Source organism: Falco cherrug, assembly GCF_023634085.1.
Source record: "Falco cherrug isolate bFalChe1 chromosome 11 unlocalized genomic scaffold, bFalChe1.pri SUPER_11_unloc_3, whole genome shotgun sequence".
Lineage (NCBI taxonomy): Eukaryota > Metazoa > Chordata > Aves > Falconiformes > Falconidae > Falco > Falco cherrug.
The window spans coordinates 415,266-429,451 of NW_026599272.1; the positions used below are offsets into that span (position 1 = coordinate 415,266).

General features: G+C 51.1%; 1 protein-coding gene across 1 annotated transcript; it reads left to right on the forward strand.

Moving 5' to 3' along the window:
* The first annotated feature begins 4,628 nt into the window (after positions 1–4,628).
* LPAR2 (lysophosphatidic acid receptor 2) lies at positions 4,629–13,970 on the forward strand. Its single transcript, XM_005435525.3, has 3 exons — positions 4,629–4,759; positions 8,913–9,655; positions 13,375–13,970. Exons 1-3 carry the CDS (start codon positions 4,719–4,721, stop codon positions 13,674–13,676), a joined length of 1,086 nt encoding a protein of 361 aa, XP_005435582.2. The 5' UTR covers positions 4,629–4,718; the 3' UTR covers positions 13,677–13,970.
* The last annotated feature ends 216 nt before the right edge of the window (positions 13,971–14,186 follow it).

The following is a 14,186-nucleotide window of genomic DNA, read 5'->3' on the forward strand; positions in this document are numbered from 1 at the left end:
TGAATTGGTTTTGTTTTTTTCTTGCTAGACTTAAACAGAAAGGCATGTTAAATGCTTTTTATGACTCTCCAGCCATAAGCTGCAGGCATCTGACATTAAACCAAATGGAGAGAGGGGGGAAGTGGGGGTTGTTGGTTTTTTTTTTTAAATAATCCCTATAAAAGCAGCGGTTGAGGCACACAGAGGTCGAGTGCCTGTGAAGTTGCTGGGCTTTCCAGTGATGGGGGGGGGGGGGGGGAAATGGGACTGGACCCAGAAGATGGGGAGACTTCTGGGTGCCAGCCAGGATGGGAGGCGTTGGAGCAAGGCGGCGTGCAGGCTCCTTGCAAGCGGAGACCGTGCCGAGTGCTGCCGGCATGTGGCTCACAGGAAGGGAATTTCCACCCAGTTTTGTTTTTTTTTATTGACAATAGTGCGAGGTGCCAGATGAAATGATCTTTGGGCGAGGATGAGGCAGAGTCCTGCTTTGTCAACACAGCATCCCGACTTGATTTTAACCTCGCTGTGGCTTCTAGTGACGTGACATCATTCGGGGGCCAACCTATTCTGCCTCTGAACTGCTGCTTCTGCCTTCGGTATTGCTTGTCTCTGGGTAGGATAATCTCCTTCTTCCTGTGTGAATTAGGAGGAGCAGCAGCAGAGGGGCCCCCAGACCGTCCGGACTCCAAACAAAACACCGCTGCAAATAACCCTCTCTTCCCTCCCCTCCCCTGTTTTCTCTCCGCTGCTGCGGAACAAATGTTTTCCTCTTGGAGAGAGCTGGAATAGCCAGTAACTGTGCAGAAGAAAGTTACCCCACCAAATTCCAGGATAGTTACCTGGGGAAGGTAAGAGCGTTGTTTCGCCAGGACCTGGATGCCTTTGAGAGAGTTCCATGACCGTTCTTTCCCAGCTGCTTTTCCATCTTGTCTGACAAGGCAAAGGTGACAGGATCCAATGTTGTGTTTTGCTTCAGTGGTCTCCCCGCTTCGATTTAAGGTCTATGATATGGAAATGCTTGAGTTCTGATGGCCCCAGTGCAGCCAGAGCGAGCCTCGGGAAGGTGAAAGGGGGGAGAGAAGAATTTTCCAGGTTCTTTGTGACTTGTTCTGGAGTGCTGATTGTAGATGGTTGCTAGCTCGTTGGAGGAAAAGAAAATTCCTGTTGTAGGCAAGGCAGCTGTGGGCACAGATTTCTTCCCTACCTCTTTGTTGGAAAGTATTCTTTGATGCTGTAGGCTTGCAAAAAACCAGCTCTGCTCCACCTCAGAGTTGGCTGCGTTTCAGCAGCAGTGGGTGTTATGAAATTCCTGGATTTTTAACGCTGATGTATACACTGCTTTCCAGTGAAAGATGTGGCTGTTAACTGAAGCTGTACGAACGGTGGTGGTGGTTTGTTGTACTCCAGGGAGTGCTCCTCACTGAGGGCTTTGGGAATCTCGAGGCCAGTTGGGATTTAGGAAGTGTTAATTTGAGCCACTGGTTCTCTGCAGAGATCTTCAGAGGGGGAGATGATGACATGACTCCCTCCAGAAGGTTTTTAACATTCCTGGGATTCCAGGAGAAGGGTCTCAGCAAAAAAAAAAAAACTACACACAAAAAAACCCCACCAAAAAAACCAACCACAAAACAAAACCCAAACACCTTCGGCTTGTCATCCATGGGAACAGCCGCAGCTATCAGGATTTAAAGAAAAATATTGCCTTTAGGCTTGTTTGAAAATGCAAAATCTACTAAAACAATTAACTTGGCTTTGAAAAATAGAAGTGTAATAAAGGGGAGGCAAACATCTGTTGTCTTTGGAAATGTTTCTCTACCAAATCTCTGCTGGGCACCAGAATGCGATCAGATCTGCCGGCTGCATCAAGATCAGGTTACTCGGTGACTCTGCTGGGGGGGAGCGATGCTGCACAGCACCCTGCGAGCCCCTTCGGAGCTGGGGGAACAGGAAAACTCACAAAGGGATTGCAGGGGAAGGAGGGAGACAGAGGGGCTGGACATGATGAGGACCACGGGTCCTTGGCCTTGCCCGTGTCTGGTACTCTGTCCCGAAGCACCATTGCTAGAAGATGTCTGAGCTCAGTTTTTAAGAAATTGTTAAATGGTTGCAAGAGCTGATGTGAGGGGTTTGCGTGCAATGATTTTTTGGCTTTGCAGGTAGCAGCCTGAATGGGTGTGCCGAGCCCGAACTCATGTGTGTATGGGTAGAGATGAACTAAATGGGTCTTGGTTCTTTCACGTATCCCCCAGACCTGAAAACAAACAGACGCCTAATCTTCTGTCAGGCAGAGAAGTAAAATGATATTTCTTCTAGACAAAGGGACTAGAAAAATTGCTGTTACTAAGGTCAGGACTTTAAAACCTGAAATATTCCCTCATCTCCATATGCAAGCAGATGCCTTTTGTGACAGGCTTGCCTGACCCAGTCTGATGTTCCTTGTATCCCCCTTTGTCCCGACTCCGGTGTGTGTGGACCGAGTTGCAAAAGTGCTTCTGAGCCTTTGTCAGCTGGGTCTGTCTGACGTGCTGAGCTATTGTGATGGGACTGTTGACACTTCAGTTGAAACCAGTTATGCTGGGCTGTTCTCCTGATTGCTCTGAGTGTTTCTTTCTGAAAACGTTGCCTCTAAAGCACTCGCCAAGTGCCAGTTTGAAACCTTAAAGGAACAAGTGAATCAAAAGTATTTTTTAGACTGCTGCTCATCCCAATCTGCGCTTCGTAACTGTCTGAAGCCTGCTGAAGCCAGCGCTGGTGCCAAACGGTTTCTCGGACCTGGGTTGCACTTGTGCACCGGTGTGGAGGGTTGGATCGGTGATAGATCCGTTGCTGGCAGCACAAGTGCTGGAGCATGCCAAAGGGGGGGAGCTGTTTGTTGCAGCTGGGGCTTGGGTCTCTTCGGTCCGAAGCGTGCAACCAAAAGGGTAAAAAATGCCTCATGGGAAGGGGGAAGGCCTGCCCCGTGTCACTTGAGGAAGGGTCGAACTTGAAATGATTTCTTGTAACTCTAATGTTCTAAAATCTAGTTGCGGGAAGGGCTTCTGGCTCTCTGGGTTAGGGTGGGACTTCTTGGTGGCTCTCAGCTACGCAAAAGCAAATTTTGTTCAAAATTTTGAACAAAAGTTGTTCAAATACAGATCCCCCCCGGAAAGGGCTCTGGGGTACCTGTTAGCACATTTTGCTTCTAAAAAAGCCCAGGGAAACCTTGTGAACGGCCCCTGTGCCTGGTCCTGCCTTGTGGGTGGCATCACCGCCCTGAAGCTGCAGGAGTCAGATTCGTTAAGCAGGTGGTAACGGTAGATGGCTTTTGTAGCCCTTGTGAGCTTTTTGGTATGAATTTTGGTCTTTGGAGGCTGCGGGTACAACTGAGGGAGCCTGGTACAATATTTTTTTTTGCGGGGCTGGGCAGTTGCCCTGCTGCTATCTCAGCTTGTCCTATTCATCCCCTTCGGCCAGTGTTACTCTTGCCATGCTTCTGTTTATCTCCTGTCCTGCTCTGTTAATGTGTCCTCGGACCTCTGGCCCTATCTCGACCCCCTTTGTGCTGTGCTCTCCCTGTAAATCTCCTGCCTGTTTTACATAACACTGCCGGGCCCGGCCAAGCTCTGCTGTATCTGACTGGCAGCTGATTAGGGTTGCAGTGATAACATTGTTCCTTGGGAAACAGATGATGGTAGGAGGAGGGCGGGAGAGTAGGAATCGGAGTGGAATGGAAATTGCTGGGGCCTTGGCGAGAGCAGCGGGTGTAAATCAAAGTGAATGGATGTTGCAAACTCGGCGGTTCAGGTTTTTTTTTTTCCTTCATAATTTATACAGCGGTGGCCTGTTAGCACCAAGTGTGCTGTTGGCATTTGGACGGTACTCAGCAGGTAAGATAATCTCAGCTGTGTCAGGACTGACACGGGAGCTCTCATTCCAGCAGATGCGTTTTACCAAGTTATAGCAGGAATATCCTCTCTGGTCTGTGCCTCAGTTTCCCTCGTGTCTCACAGCGTCGCCCTCTCCCTGCTTCTTCCTCGTGTCAAGGTTTCTTGCCGTGCACTGGGCAAGTGTGGCAGCTGCAGTGGATGGGGGGGGGGGGGGGGGGAGCTCCTGACCTGACAGCCCACCTGGGACGTGGGTGCCATCGTCGCAGGCTCGGAGAGCCGGTTTCTGGTACCACGGGGTGACAGCCCCTCCATCGCAGGATCCCACCGGGTCATCCGGGGGATTCACTCGCCTCCCATAGTGGGGCAAAGGCTCTGGGGCAGTGGGCGAGCAGGAGCGAGCCCTTGCCAGGGGGCGACCAAGGGGTACCACCAGTTTCCCCACCCAGCACCTCGCTGGAGCTCTTGCCAGCAGGAGCTGGTCCACAGGGGTGATGCTGGCAGATCGGGTCTAACCCGTTCCAGCCAGACCCGGAGGTGCTTGGCAAGTGGCTTTGGCCTCCATGAAGGCAGCGAGGACTCGGGTTACAGCTCCTGGGTCTCCTGGAAGGACCCGCCTAGGGGAGGACCCAAGGAGGGACGGGCTCATCCAGCTCTTGCAAACTTGCCTCCCAGGAGCCAGTGTTTCGGAGCGGAGCAGTGCGTGATGGGCTGTGGGGCTGTAAAGCTTGTCTGAAACTTTCCTGTAAGGCACTTGGCTTTTTTTTTTTTTTTTTTTTTTTTTTTTTCCCCCTTGCTTGGAAAACACTTCTGCCCTCCAGAGATGGGGATCTCCTTGCTGGATAGCTGCCCTGGTTTCCTGTGGTGGGGAGACCAATGCTAAATGTCAGGTTTGGATGCAGTGGTTGTGCTTTCAGGTAAGAACGTTCTTCTTTGGAGTAAAAGCTTGTAGTGTTTATGGCTTAAATATAGCAGTGGTTGGAATTTTTGGCCGTGTAAATCTGCATGCAGGGGACACAGGGGTGAAACAGCTGGGATTTGAGTCCCTGTGAGCCCTTCTAGATCCATTGTTCTGCCTTGATCAACGCTGATTGTGTTGGTGATTAGTGGGAGCATAAATTCAGCCATTCATCCCTCTGCCCTTGTACACCGGCTGGCCGTCGGCTTGCGAGCAAGTGCTGGATGTCTTCCCCGAGCTCCAGGAGCTGACTAGCATTTTCCACTTTGGCAAGCAAGAGGCGACAGGGAAGGGAGGACACTTGCACCTTTACTTGCTGCGTGAAAGAACTTAGCGTGAACCTTGGGCGGCAATTTACTGATTAAGAAGGGAGATGGCGTATGCAAGAGGGATGGCAAGGAGAAAAAAACCTGTTAGGCGCTCGTTTTGCCTGGTGGTTCCTCCCAAAGTTCAAAAGCTGTGCCGGGTTTTAAGGGGGAGAGCCTTGAGCAGAGTTTGAGGTAGCGTGATGAGAGGAGAGGCTGTGTTTGCGTATTGCTCGAGGAAAGGGGCTGCAGAACTGTTGCAGCAAGTAACTGGAATCTGGTTTGACCGAGTAAACAAGGCTGGTAAGGAAGAAAATCTTGTAAGCTCCTGCTGAGGAGTGGAAGGGGGTTGCTCGGACACTGAACAATAGATTCCTCCAGCTCCTTTGTGCATCATGGCACCGGCCTGACTTTCTGGCTGCTGTGGGCAGGGTGTTCCTCTTGGGCGCTGCCCGTTCAGTTTTGCTCTGTGGCACTGTCTGCCCTTGCTGCCAACTCCAAGGGCCGTTTTCGGATGGCAGGGCGACGGTGAAGTGGCACACGAGCTCCTAGAGCCAGCCACAAGCACGAACCTGTCTGGTCCCCCTGGACCCCACCCCACTGATGGGATCGCACACCTTTGGTTTGCAACCCACGCACCTTCCGGAGGGATTTGCAACCCTCCAGCTTTTCCCTGCAGCTCTAAGTGGGTCCTGCCCAAAGAAGCGTGGCAGATGTCATTGCTATTAATGCTGCAGGGTTGTTCCTCCAGATTTGAGTGTTGCACATGCAGAACACAGTTTACACAGCTCTCATCCCCTCCCCCAGTAAACGTACCACTGAACCAGTACTTGTATCATGCTTTAAAAAAGTTCAGTTTGCCGGGAGGAAGCTTATGAGGGCTGTCATAGCTGTGGAATCTGTTAATATTTGCAACAGAATAAGAGTGGTCTCTGTAACTTAGTGGCAATTTTAAAGCTAGACTTAGCTGGATTAAATTTGTCTTGGTGTCAGCTCGAAAATTACTGGGAATAAGATCCATCAGCATGTTATTTCACTGGAGTATTTGAATGTTCCTGGAAAATAAAAGCAGAGCGTGAGCTGTCTTTGTACAGCATGAGTCTGTTCCATGATGATCTCCACTGTATCAGTTAAACTTTTATAATTTGGGGGGGTGGGGGTGGGGATGACACTTACGCTACTCTGCAGCGAACATGTGAAGGGGGTTAAATGGCAGTTGAAAGGTGCTTGTTCACGTGGTGGTCTCTGAACCCTGGTACCACCTGAACTTCTTTCCTTCCTCCCTTTCTTCCCTGGGCATCCGCATGCCATCTCAAAAGGGTGAAGTGACTGACTGAACTTCAGCAACACTTGCCTTTTTGATTTGGGATTAAAGCTTTCAAAAATGGTTCCAAAGCTTGCAGAAGAATGGCCTAGCCTTTGCTCTGGGGCCTCCCCAGAGGCAGCCTACCAAGGTGGTCATCCACCTGCCTGTGACTCGCAGCTGTTGTATTCGTCCTGTCCTGTTCCTGGGCTTTCCTTCCTTCCTTCCTTCTTCTTCCATTGCTTTTCCCTGTTCAAGCCCAAAATCCCCGGTTACCTGCTGCGTTGCCACGTGGTATCTCTGCAGAACCCACTTGGTTGCTTTCGGACCACATGACTCCTGAACAGCTCAATCTCCAAACACCCTGTGACCTGGAAAGAGATGGAAGATGTACTTGTTACTAGGGCTAGTAGTAACCTCTGTCCTCTGGGGCAGGTTGATTCCTCCTCTGCCTTGTTTTTCCTTTTTTTTTTTTTTCCCCAATAATATTTGTAAAAAATAACATTTCCCTATTCAGCAGATTTTAGAGTGAGTTCGGTTGTGCAGCTTTCTTGCCTCGTGGTAGACACAGCCATATGCCAAAGCAAACTGCTAACAGAGCTCATTAAGCAGCAGAGATCAAAAGTTCAGCTGCAGGTATGATAGGCTTTCCTGGCTCAGCCCCCTTGTTTGCACAACTCTGCGTGTGTGCGGGCAGAGGTGGGTGCGGTGCAGCCCATAATAAGCTGGCCTGGCTTCCTAACAGCAGCCTTGCTGCTACGCTGGGAGTTCCTGCTTGAAGCATCCTGGAAAACAGCGCGGTCCCAGAAAACTTTTCTGCCTAGCGAGTGGAAGAACATGGAACTAATGAGCCCCCCTGAGCTGTGTGTTGGTTTCGGGGGTAATTAAAATTAATTGTAATTCAGGCACGTTGGGTTTTCTCCCTGCCTGAAGAGGACAGCACTCTTCTCATGTTCTGCACATAAGTCAGGATGATGGGTTTGCTCGCGAGGGGACAGGGAGAACCAGTGACTTCATGTGCAGAACGCACCAGGGTAGGGAAAAACTGTGTCATTTTTCGGCACCTCAAAGTGCTGCAAGAAACGAGGCTCCGGGCTGGGTTTGCCCATCCCAGCGGGGACCGCAGCCAGCCCTGAGCTGAGATTTCCAAGCTCTTGGTTAGTAAAGGAACACGAACATCTGCTGCGTCTGCTGTGGGGCGTAGTGACTGGGCTGCTTCTTATCCCTTGCGTTTGTGTTGCGTTTTTTTCATGTGTGGGTTTTTTTTTTTTAATGGGCGAGTAACACAGTTGACACCCATTCAATTACCAGGTTTGTATTCTGACTCTGTAAGGTGAAATATCCTTCAGCTTGACCTGCTGCTTCATGTTTGGCTGTCAACAGGATAGGAAGTTCGATTACTAAAGGGATACAGGCTCTGAAAATTAATGATGTTGTGATCCAGGCGAGTGGCTTGTCTGGTCTTGCTCTCAGCAATGCCCAGCGTGTCAAAGCAATGTGAACAGCCCTTCTGGAGGTTTAAATGTCTTTTCCTATCGATTTCTTCCAGCGAGTTCAATGAGTTTTGAACTGGAATTTTGGTTTTTTTGTGGAATTTGAAATTGGAACTGGAGTCTTGTTCCATTCCTGGAAAGGGAAGAGGGGAGTTGCTTCCCTCGTTGCACAGGCGCCTGACCGGGTGATGCTCTGGGTGCTGACCCACGCGCTGTTCTCTCATCGAAGCACTGCAGGGGTTCCAGATGATCCAGCCCTTCCAGAGATCCAGCCCCATGGTTGAACGTGCTGCCTTCTTGCTGCTGTTTATTTTCCCAGGCTGAGGGGGTTTGTTTCTGCCCTGCTCTACGTGCTTTGTGCCTCTTGGCAAAGTTTGGGAAGTACTGCCCTGCTTTGGAAGGATTGCTGTGCGTAGGGCAGCGTTCAGAAGCGGCTTGTGTGTTGTGGTGGCCTTTAAGCAATGAAACTACCCAGGGAAGATGAGGTGCGTGCGCTCACTGAAGCAGAAGCAGCAGTCCTGGGGACTGCAGCAGCTGCAGAGGCTCATAGGCTTCACCAGCACGTTGTTTAGTGATTGACCGATAAACCTTCTTTGCTGTGGCTTTGTTTTTATGTTTCTGAAGCAGGACATCTGGGGCGACATCGGTAGTTTTGTCTGTTGTCCCCACGAAGCTGCGTGGGCCCGGCAGGGAGAATATCTTATCAGATCTGGCAAACCTTAACTCCTCCCATGGATGTTCAAGGTTTTGCTGCATCCTCGGCACGGCTTTGAGGACTGATCGCTAAGGACTTGGCCCGTGAGACGTGTGTAGGTCTCTGTTGAGTACAAAAGTGGTTTCCTGTTGCTCATGGGGCTGTTCATGTCTTCCAAGCTCCTCTCCACCTCCATCTGTGTCAGAGGCATTATTGTAATGCTGCTCAGTATCTCCCTGGCTGGCAACAGTTGTGTGTGTAGGGGGGGGACACACACACGGGGACAACAAGCTAATAATACTGTCACCCCTCTTTAGGACAGCAGCGATGAAGCACTGTTTTTACAATGAGACCGTGGGGTTCTTCTACAACAACAGCCGCAAAGAGCTGACCACGTACTGGAGGACGAAGGATGTGCTGGTGGTTGCCCTGGGCCTGACGGTGAGTGTCATTGTGCTCCTGACCAACCTGCTGGTCATCACTGCCATCATCATCAACCGGCGCTTCCACTACCCCATCTACTACCTGCTGGGGAACCTGGCAGCGGCCGACCTCTTTGCTGGCATCGCCTACATGTTTCTCATGTTCCACACGGGGCCCCGGACAGCAGAGCTCTCCCTGAAGACCTGGTTCATCCGTCAGAGCTTGCTGGACACCAGTTTGACAGCCTCTGTGGTGAACCTGCTGGCAATTGCTGTGGAAAGGCACCAGACCGTGTTCACTATGCAGTTACACAGCAAAATGTCCAACCAGCGCGTGATGATCCTCATCTTCTGTATTTGGGTCACGGCCCTGCTCCTGGGGCTCATCCCGTCCTACGGCTGGCACTGCCTCTGTGCTCTGGAGAAGTGCTCCAGCATGGCACCGCTCTACAGCAGGAGCTACCTGACCTTCTGGGCCATCTCCAACCTGGTCATCTTCCTGATCATGGTGGTCGTGTACACGCACATCTTCATCTACGTCAAAAGGAAGATGACACGGATGTCTAAGCACACTAGCTTCCACCCCCGCTACAAGGAGACCATGATCAGCCTTGTCAAGACAGTCACTATTATCCTAAGTAAGTCCACCTTGCTCTGGCCGATCTAAATAAGGCTTTGGTCCCCCGTCCCGGGTTGGGAGTGGGTGGGTTGGGGGTGTGTGTGAATGTGCTCGGGACAGCGATGGGAAGTCATGCTCTGCTTCCCTGGTCTCCGAAGCTGCTGCTGGTGGTGGTGGTGTGGTTTGGTTTGGCTGCCGAGGAACTCGAGAGCTTCAGGACTCTGCAGGAAGGTTATAGCCAACTGCCCGAAGTGCAGTGGCTTCGGGGACAGGAGCGGCTCTCGTGCTCCCTCCCTAGAAGTGCAGCGTGGAATTAGCAGCTATAATCAGGCCTCCATCAAGAGGCAGCGCTTGGCGCATCCTTTATCAAAGAGCTGTGAGGGGCTTGGGACAAATATTATGAGGTGATGGGGGGAAGAATGAGGGAATTGTGGTCAAATTCCTTACTGCTTACTGGAACCAGGCACTGAACTCTGCTCAGGCTTTGGTTTTTTGAGCAGCTCAGTGCTGGGTCTGAATCTGCTCGGGTAGATACATCCTTGGGAGGCCTCAGCTCATTGTTCAAGCTGCTCTCCATCAGCATAGGATCTCCGGCAAAGCGCTAACAGCCCCGTCATCTGTCTGCATCCGCAGTCTGTAGTGCTAATAGAGGCCGATCGGTAACTGGAAGTGGTTGGCGCTGAGGCTCCGACTTTCCAGGATATCTCACTTGATTTGGATATATTTGGATTCTGCCCAGTGCTGTGCCTCTAATGGCGGAGGCTGGCGCAGGCACTGTGCTTCCGACAGCCTCGCCGCTCCGTGATTTCTTTCATCTGCTTTTGCTTCGTGCTTTAATGGTCTAACAACCTTTCTATAAAGCGCAATAAATCAACGTACTCAAATCTCCCGCAACCCAGCTCGACTCTGGGCTCACGGTCACAACCCCTTGCTTGCAAATCTTTCCTGATAAGCACAGAATTTGCTCCGTCAGGGAAACCTCGGAGCTGCAGACAAAGACTACTCCCTTGCAAACCCCTGCTGGCAGTGGGGCTCAGCAGGGGAGGGGAGTGGTGTGGGGGTGGGGGGCTGTCAGGCTGCTTGGTGTGTCCCTGCTCAGGGGCACGCCGGCTTGCCGGGTCCTGTTGTAACTTGCGAGCATCGAAACCAGAGTTTTCTGCCTATTCCTGCCTTTCCTGTGACGTCGCCTTCCCTGCCTCGCAATCTCTCCATCTCTTGCGTGCAGCTGGGAGTTTGTTGGTGCCTTGGAGCTGATCAGATGCTGCACAGAGGGTCAGGGGGGCTGAAGAATGATTTACTTTGCATGTTTTGCACAGCCCGTGGGGTGGAGAGGAGTTGTTTTGTTGCCCCCTTCCTGAACAGTACCAGTGGGGTCGCCCCAAGGTGTCAGCAGGGCTGATTGACTTTATGGGACTTCACAGCATCAGCTGGGAGAGGGTGGGCAGGATGGGGATGCTGGGCAAGAAGGAAAATGGGATTCACGCCTGGTGCCTCGGCTCGATTTGGGAGATGCCTTGCTTCTCGATGTCCCCCCCTCCTGACCTGGCCTGCCTGCTTTGTCTTCTGCCTTGGGCGAGTTAAAAACTTGGGTGAGAGGAGGCTCAGAAGAGCTGCTGTGGCTTCGCGGGGAATTGGGATTGGCATCTGCGGATGGACAGTGGGGAGGAGCCTGATGTGGAAAGCTGAGGAAGACACAGGAGGACTTCTGTAACCTGTAGGGCTTCTCCCCTTCCTCTGCAGGGCAGCGTTGGAGAGAAGCAGCCGTCGTTCCGCGTGGGTCCCTTGCACCAAAGGGAGCGAGGGAGGGAATTGCTCAACCTGGGCAGAAAACTGCCTTTCCTTTCAGATTCAGCGTAAAGTTGAGACTGCAGCGGGTTTTTTTTCCCCTCCCCATGAAAGCCCTGGTGTAATTCCTTCTCCACCCTCGTTCCCCAGCCTTCTGCAAACTTGGACTCTGCACAGAGGAATACTTTGCGCCTTATGCATCAGAGGGTGTAGCTGCTGGTGAGCGTGCGAGGAAGGCGAGGGCGTGGTAGAAGCTTTCTGTGGGCCACTCCATCGCAAGGCAAGGTCGTTGTGTAGTTGTGGCTGATAATCCTGCAGGTGTTGGGCGTTAAGAACAGGTCTAGGAGCTGACTTGGAAACCAGTAATAAGGCCAAGGTACATCTGGAAACCGGGAGGAGGTTTTCCCACAGACCAGTTGAGTGACACAAGATGTGATGATGACCAAACCACAGGGCTGAGTCGTTGGTGACCGTGCTGTGTTAGATTATTAAGAGTTCAGGCTTCTTTCTGAATACTTGTGCTTCCATTAAGGAGCAGGGAAATCAGCTGGATTTGCAGGCAAAGGCCGAGAACCTCTTGGGTACCTCCTTTTGGTTTTCCCCCGTCTCATCTTGAATATTCCTCTGGCTTTACTTTGTGCTGCTGGGAGCTGGTCTCCGGAGAACCTGGCTTGCCTTGTAGGTGTTGAAAACCTGGCTAAAAAAAAAGGTGCCTCACTAAACAAGGAGGTCCCTTGCCTGCAGGCTCACTCAAGATAGAAGTATTGGACCTCCCTTCATGACAACCAGGAATCTGTTTTGTGTATTTGCTAAATTTAAAGGGAGTGAAGTCATGTCCACAAGCGCGGGGGAGAGCTGCTTGGCCCAGATGCGGTGGCTGCTGTGCTGACCACCTGGGAGCATGATTTACTTAAATTAAAAGGGTTACACAATGCAGTGGCCTGAAATCAGTGGGGGAACACCCCTGGAAACCCAGGAGATCCCTCCCAGGTGTCCCTGTGTTCACTGGTGGGGCATTTCACTCAACGACAGCTCTAAATTCAGCCTCTTGGGTTTGGTGCTGCTCCTCTGGATGTTGTCCTTTTCCTGATGTTTTTCAGTAAAGGGTGTAGTTACGAGGTTCCCAGCAAGTTGTCGCCTTGACCACCCTTTCCCAGAAGACGCAGCAGGGTGCAGTTCGTGCGCTTGAAGATACAACCTTATGTACGAACTCCAGGAGCACTGATGGGCGAGTGCTCCATTTACGTCAGCCTTAAAATCACGACTGTAAGAAGGGTTTTAGGAGCTGCGGGCACCTCCCACTCCGTCATGCGAAACAGCAATTAGCCTTTTTGCCAAAGAGCTTTGCAGGTGGTGGCAAGAGCGTAGCCTTGCCCGACTGAATTGGTGGTGGAGTCTGGCCAGCTCTGTCCGGGCACTGGCCAGCCTGTTGCGTGGCTATTTTCTGCTCGAGGGGGACTTCAACAGTTGTGTGTTGGCCAGGACACTTCCAAACTCACCCTGTTAAACCCCCAGAAACTGTATGAACAGTGATTATTTCATTTAAGATGCTTTACTCTGGCTCTTCCCTAATTTTATAGCCTGTTCCCCTTTTTGGAGGGAGTGGCACGTAAATAGGAAATGTGACCGCTTTGTCTTCGCTCTGTAAATGGCGTGGTGGGGGCGAGGGGAGGGGAGTGAAAGTTCTTGGAGGGAAAAGTTCTTCTGAGTGAATGGGGGCGGGGGGAAGGGGAGGACAACCCAGTGCCTCCATTTTTAATATTTGCTGGTTGAATCCTTGGTCTTCTTCCAAAGCAAAACTATAGGGTGAAACTACTAGTGGGCTTTTTTCCTCCGCCTTTAACTTTTTTCACAAGATAAACCACCAGTGATTCCGCTGAGCATCTTTGTGGTGAGTGACGGGGCACGGCCAGGAACGTGTTTTTTCTCTAATGGGGGTTCTTCTCTCCCCAGGTGCTTTTGTTATCTGCTGGACTCCAGGGCAAGTTGTGCTCCTCCTGGATGGCTTGGGCTGCAAGAGCTGCAACGTTCTAGCGGTGGAGAAATATGTCCTTTTGCTGGCAGAGATCAACTCGTTGATAAACGCGATAGTCTACTCTTACAGGGACAACGAGATGCGTAGCACCTTCCGGAGGATCCTCTGCTTTGTCTGTTACAGGAATTCCAAATACACCCCCACGGCGGTGAAGTTGAACACCACGGACCGCAGAACACTTTCTCAGAACGGGCACTTTACTGTGGATTCCTCTATTTAGCGCTCAGTCAGCAAGACGAGCGCGGTGCTGAATGGCGGCTGCTTTCCCAGCAGAAGAGCAGAGGCGAAGAGTGACCTGCTTCTAAAGCAGCGGAGACTTTTACATGCTCAAGCATAAATATTTCTATAAAATACTTGTCATCGATAAAGGACAAGATGCTTTTAAGGAACTGCTGGATGGCGCGTTGTTTAGGACAAACATACTTTGAGTAGTATTCTTATTAAAGACTGCTGTTTCTAATGCAAAGTTGATTTAATTTAGCAGCATCTGGAAGCAAGCTCTGTGCAACGGGAATCTTGTGTGATCTCTCAACAAGCAAAGTATTTTCTTGGTACTTCAGTATTACCGCCTTCAGAAAGAATCGTTCCAGTGGCAGCGTGCTCCAAAGAGCCAAAGCTCTTCAGCTTTACGCGTTGTTTCCTAAACAGAGCTTTAGTGTTTCCCCAGAGAGCCTTATCCAGGTTGTGTTCCACCCACTTCAGAAATCATATTCTTCTTAAATCCTCTTCT

What these genes read in the sequence shown, in the direction of transcription:
- LPAR2 (XM_005435525.3), top strand. Translation starts at nt 4,719, where the DNA reads ATGCTAAATGTCAGGTTTGGATGCAGTGGTTGTGCTTTCAG. An exon ending in TGCAGTGGTTGTGCTTTCAG is followed by an intron (nt 4,760 to 8,912) that starts GTAAGAACGTTC and finishes ACCCCTCTTTAG; the next exon opens with GACAGCAGCGATGAAGCACT. An exon ending in GACAGTCACTATTATCCTAA is followed by an intron (nt 9,656 to 13,374) that starts GTAAGTCCACCT and finishes TTCTCTCCCCAG; the next exon opens with GTGCTTTTGTTATCTGCTGG.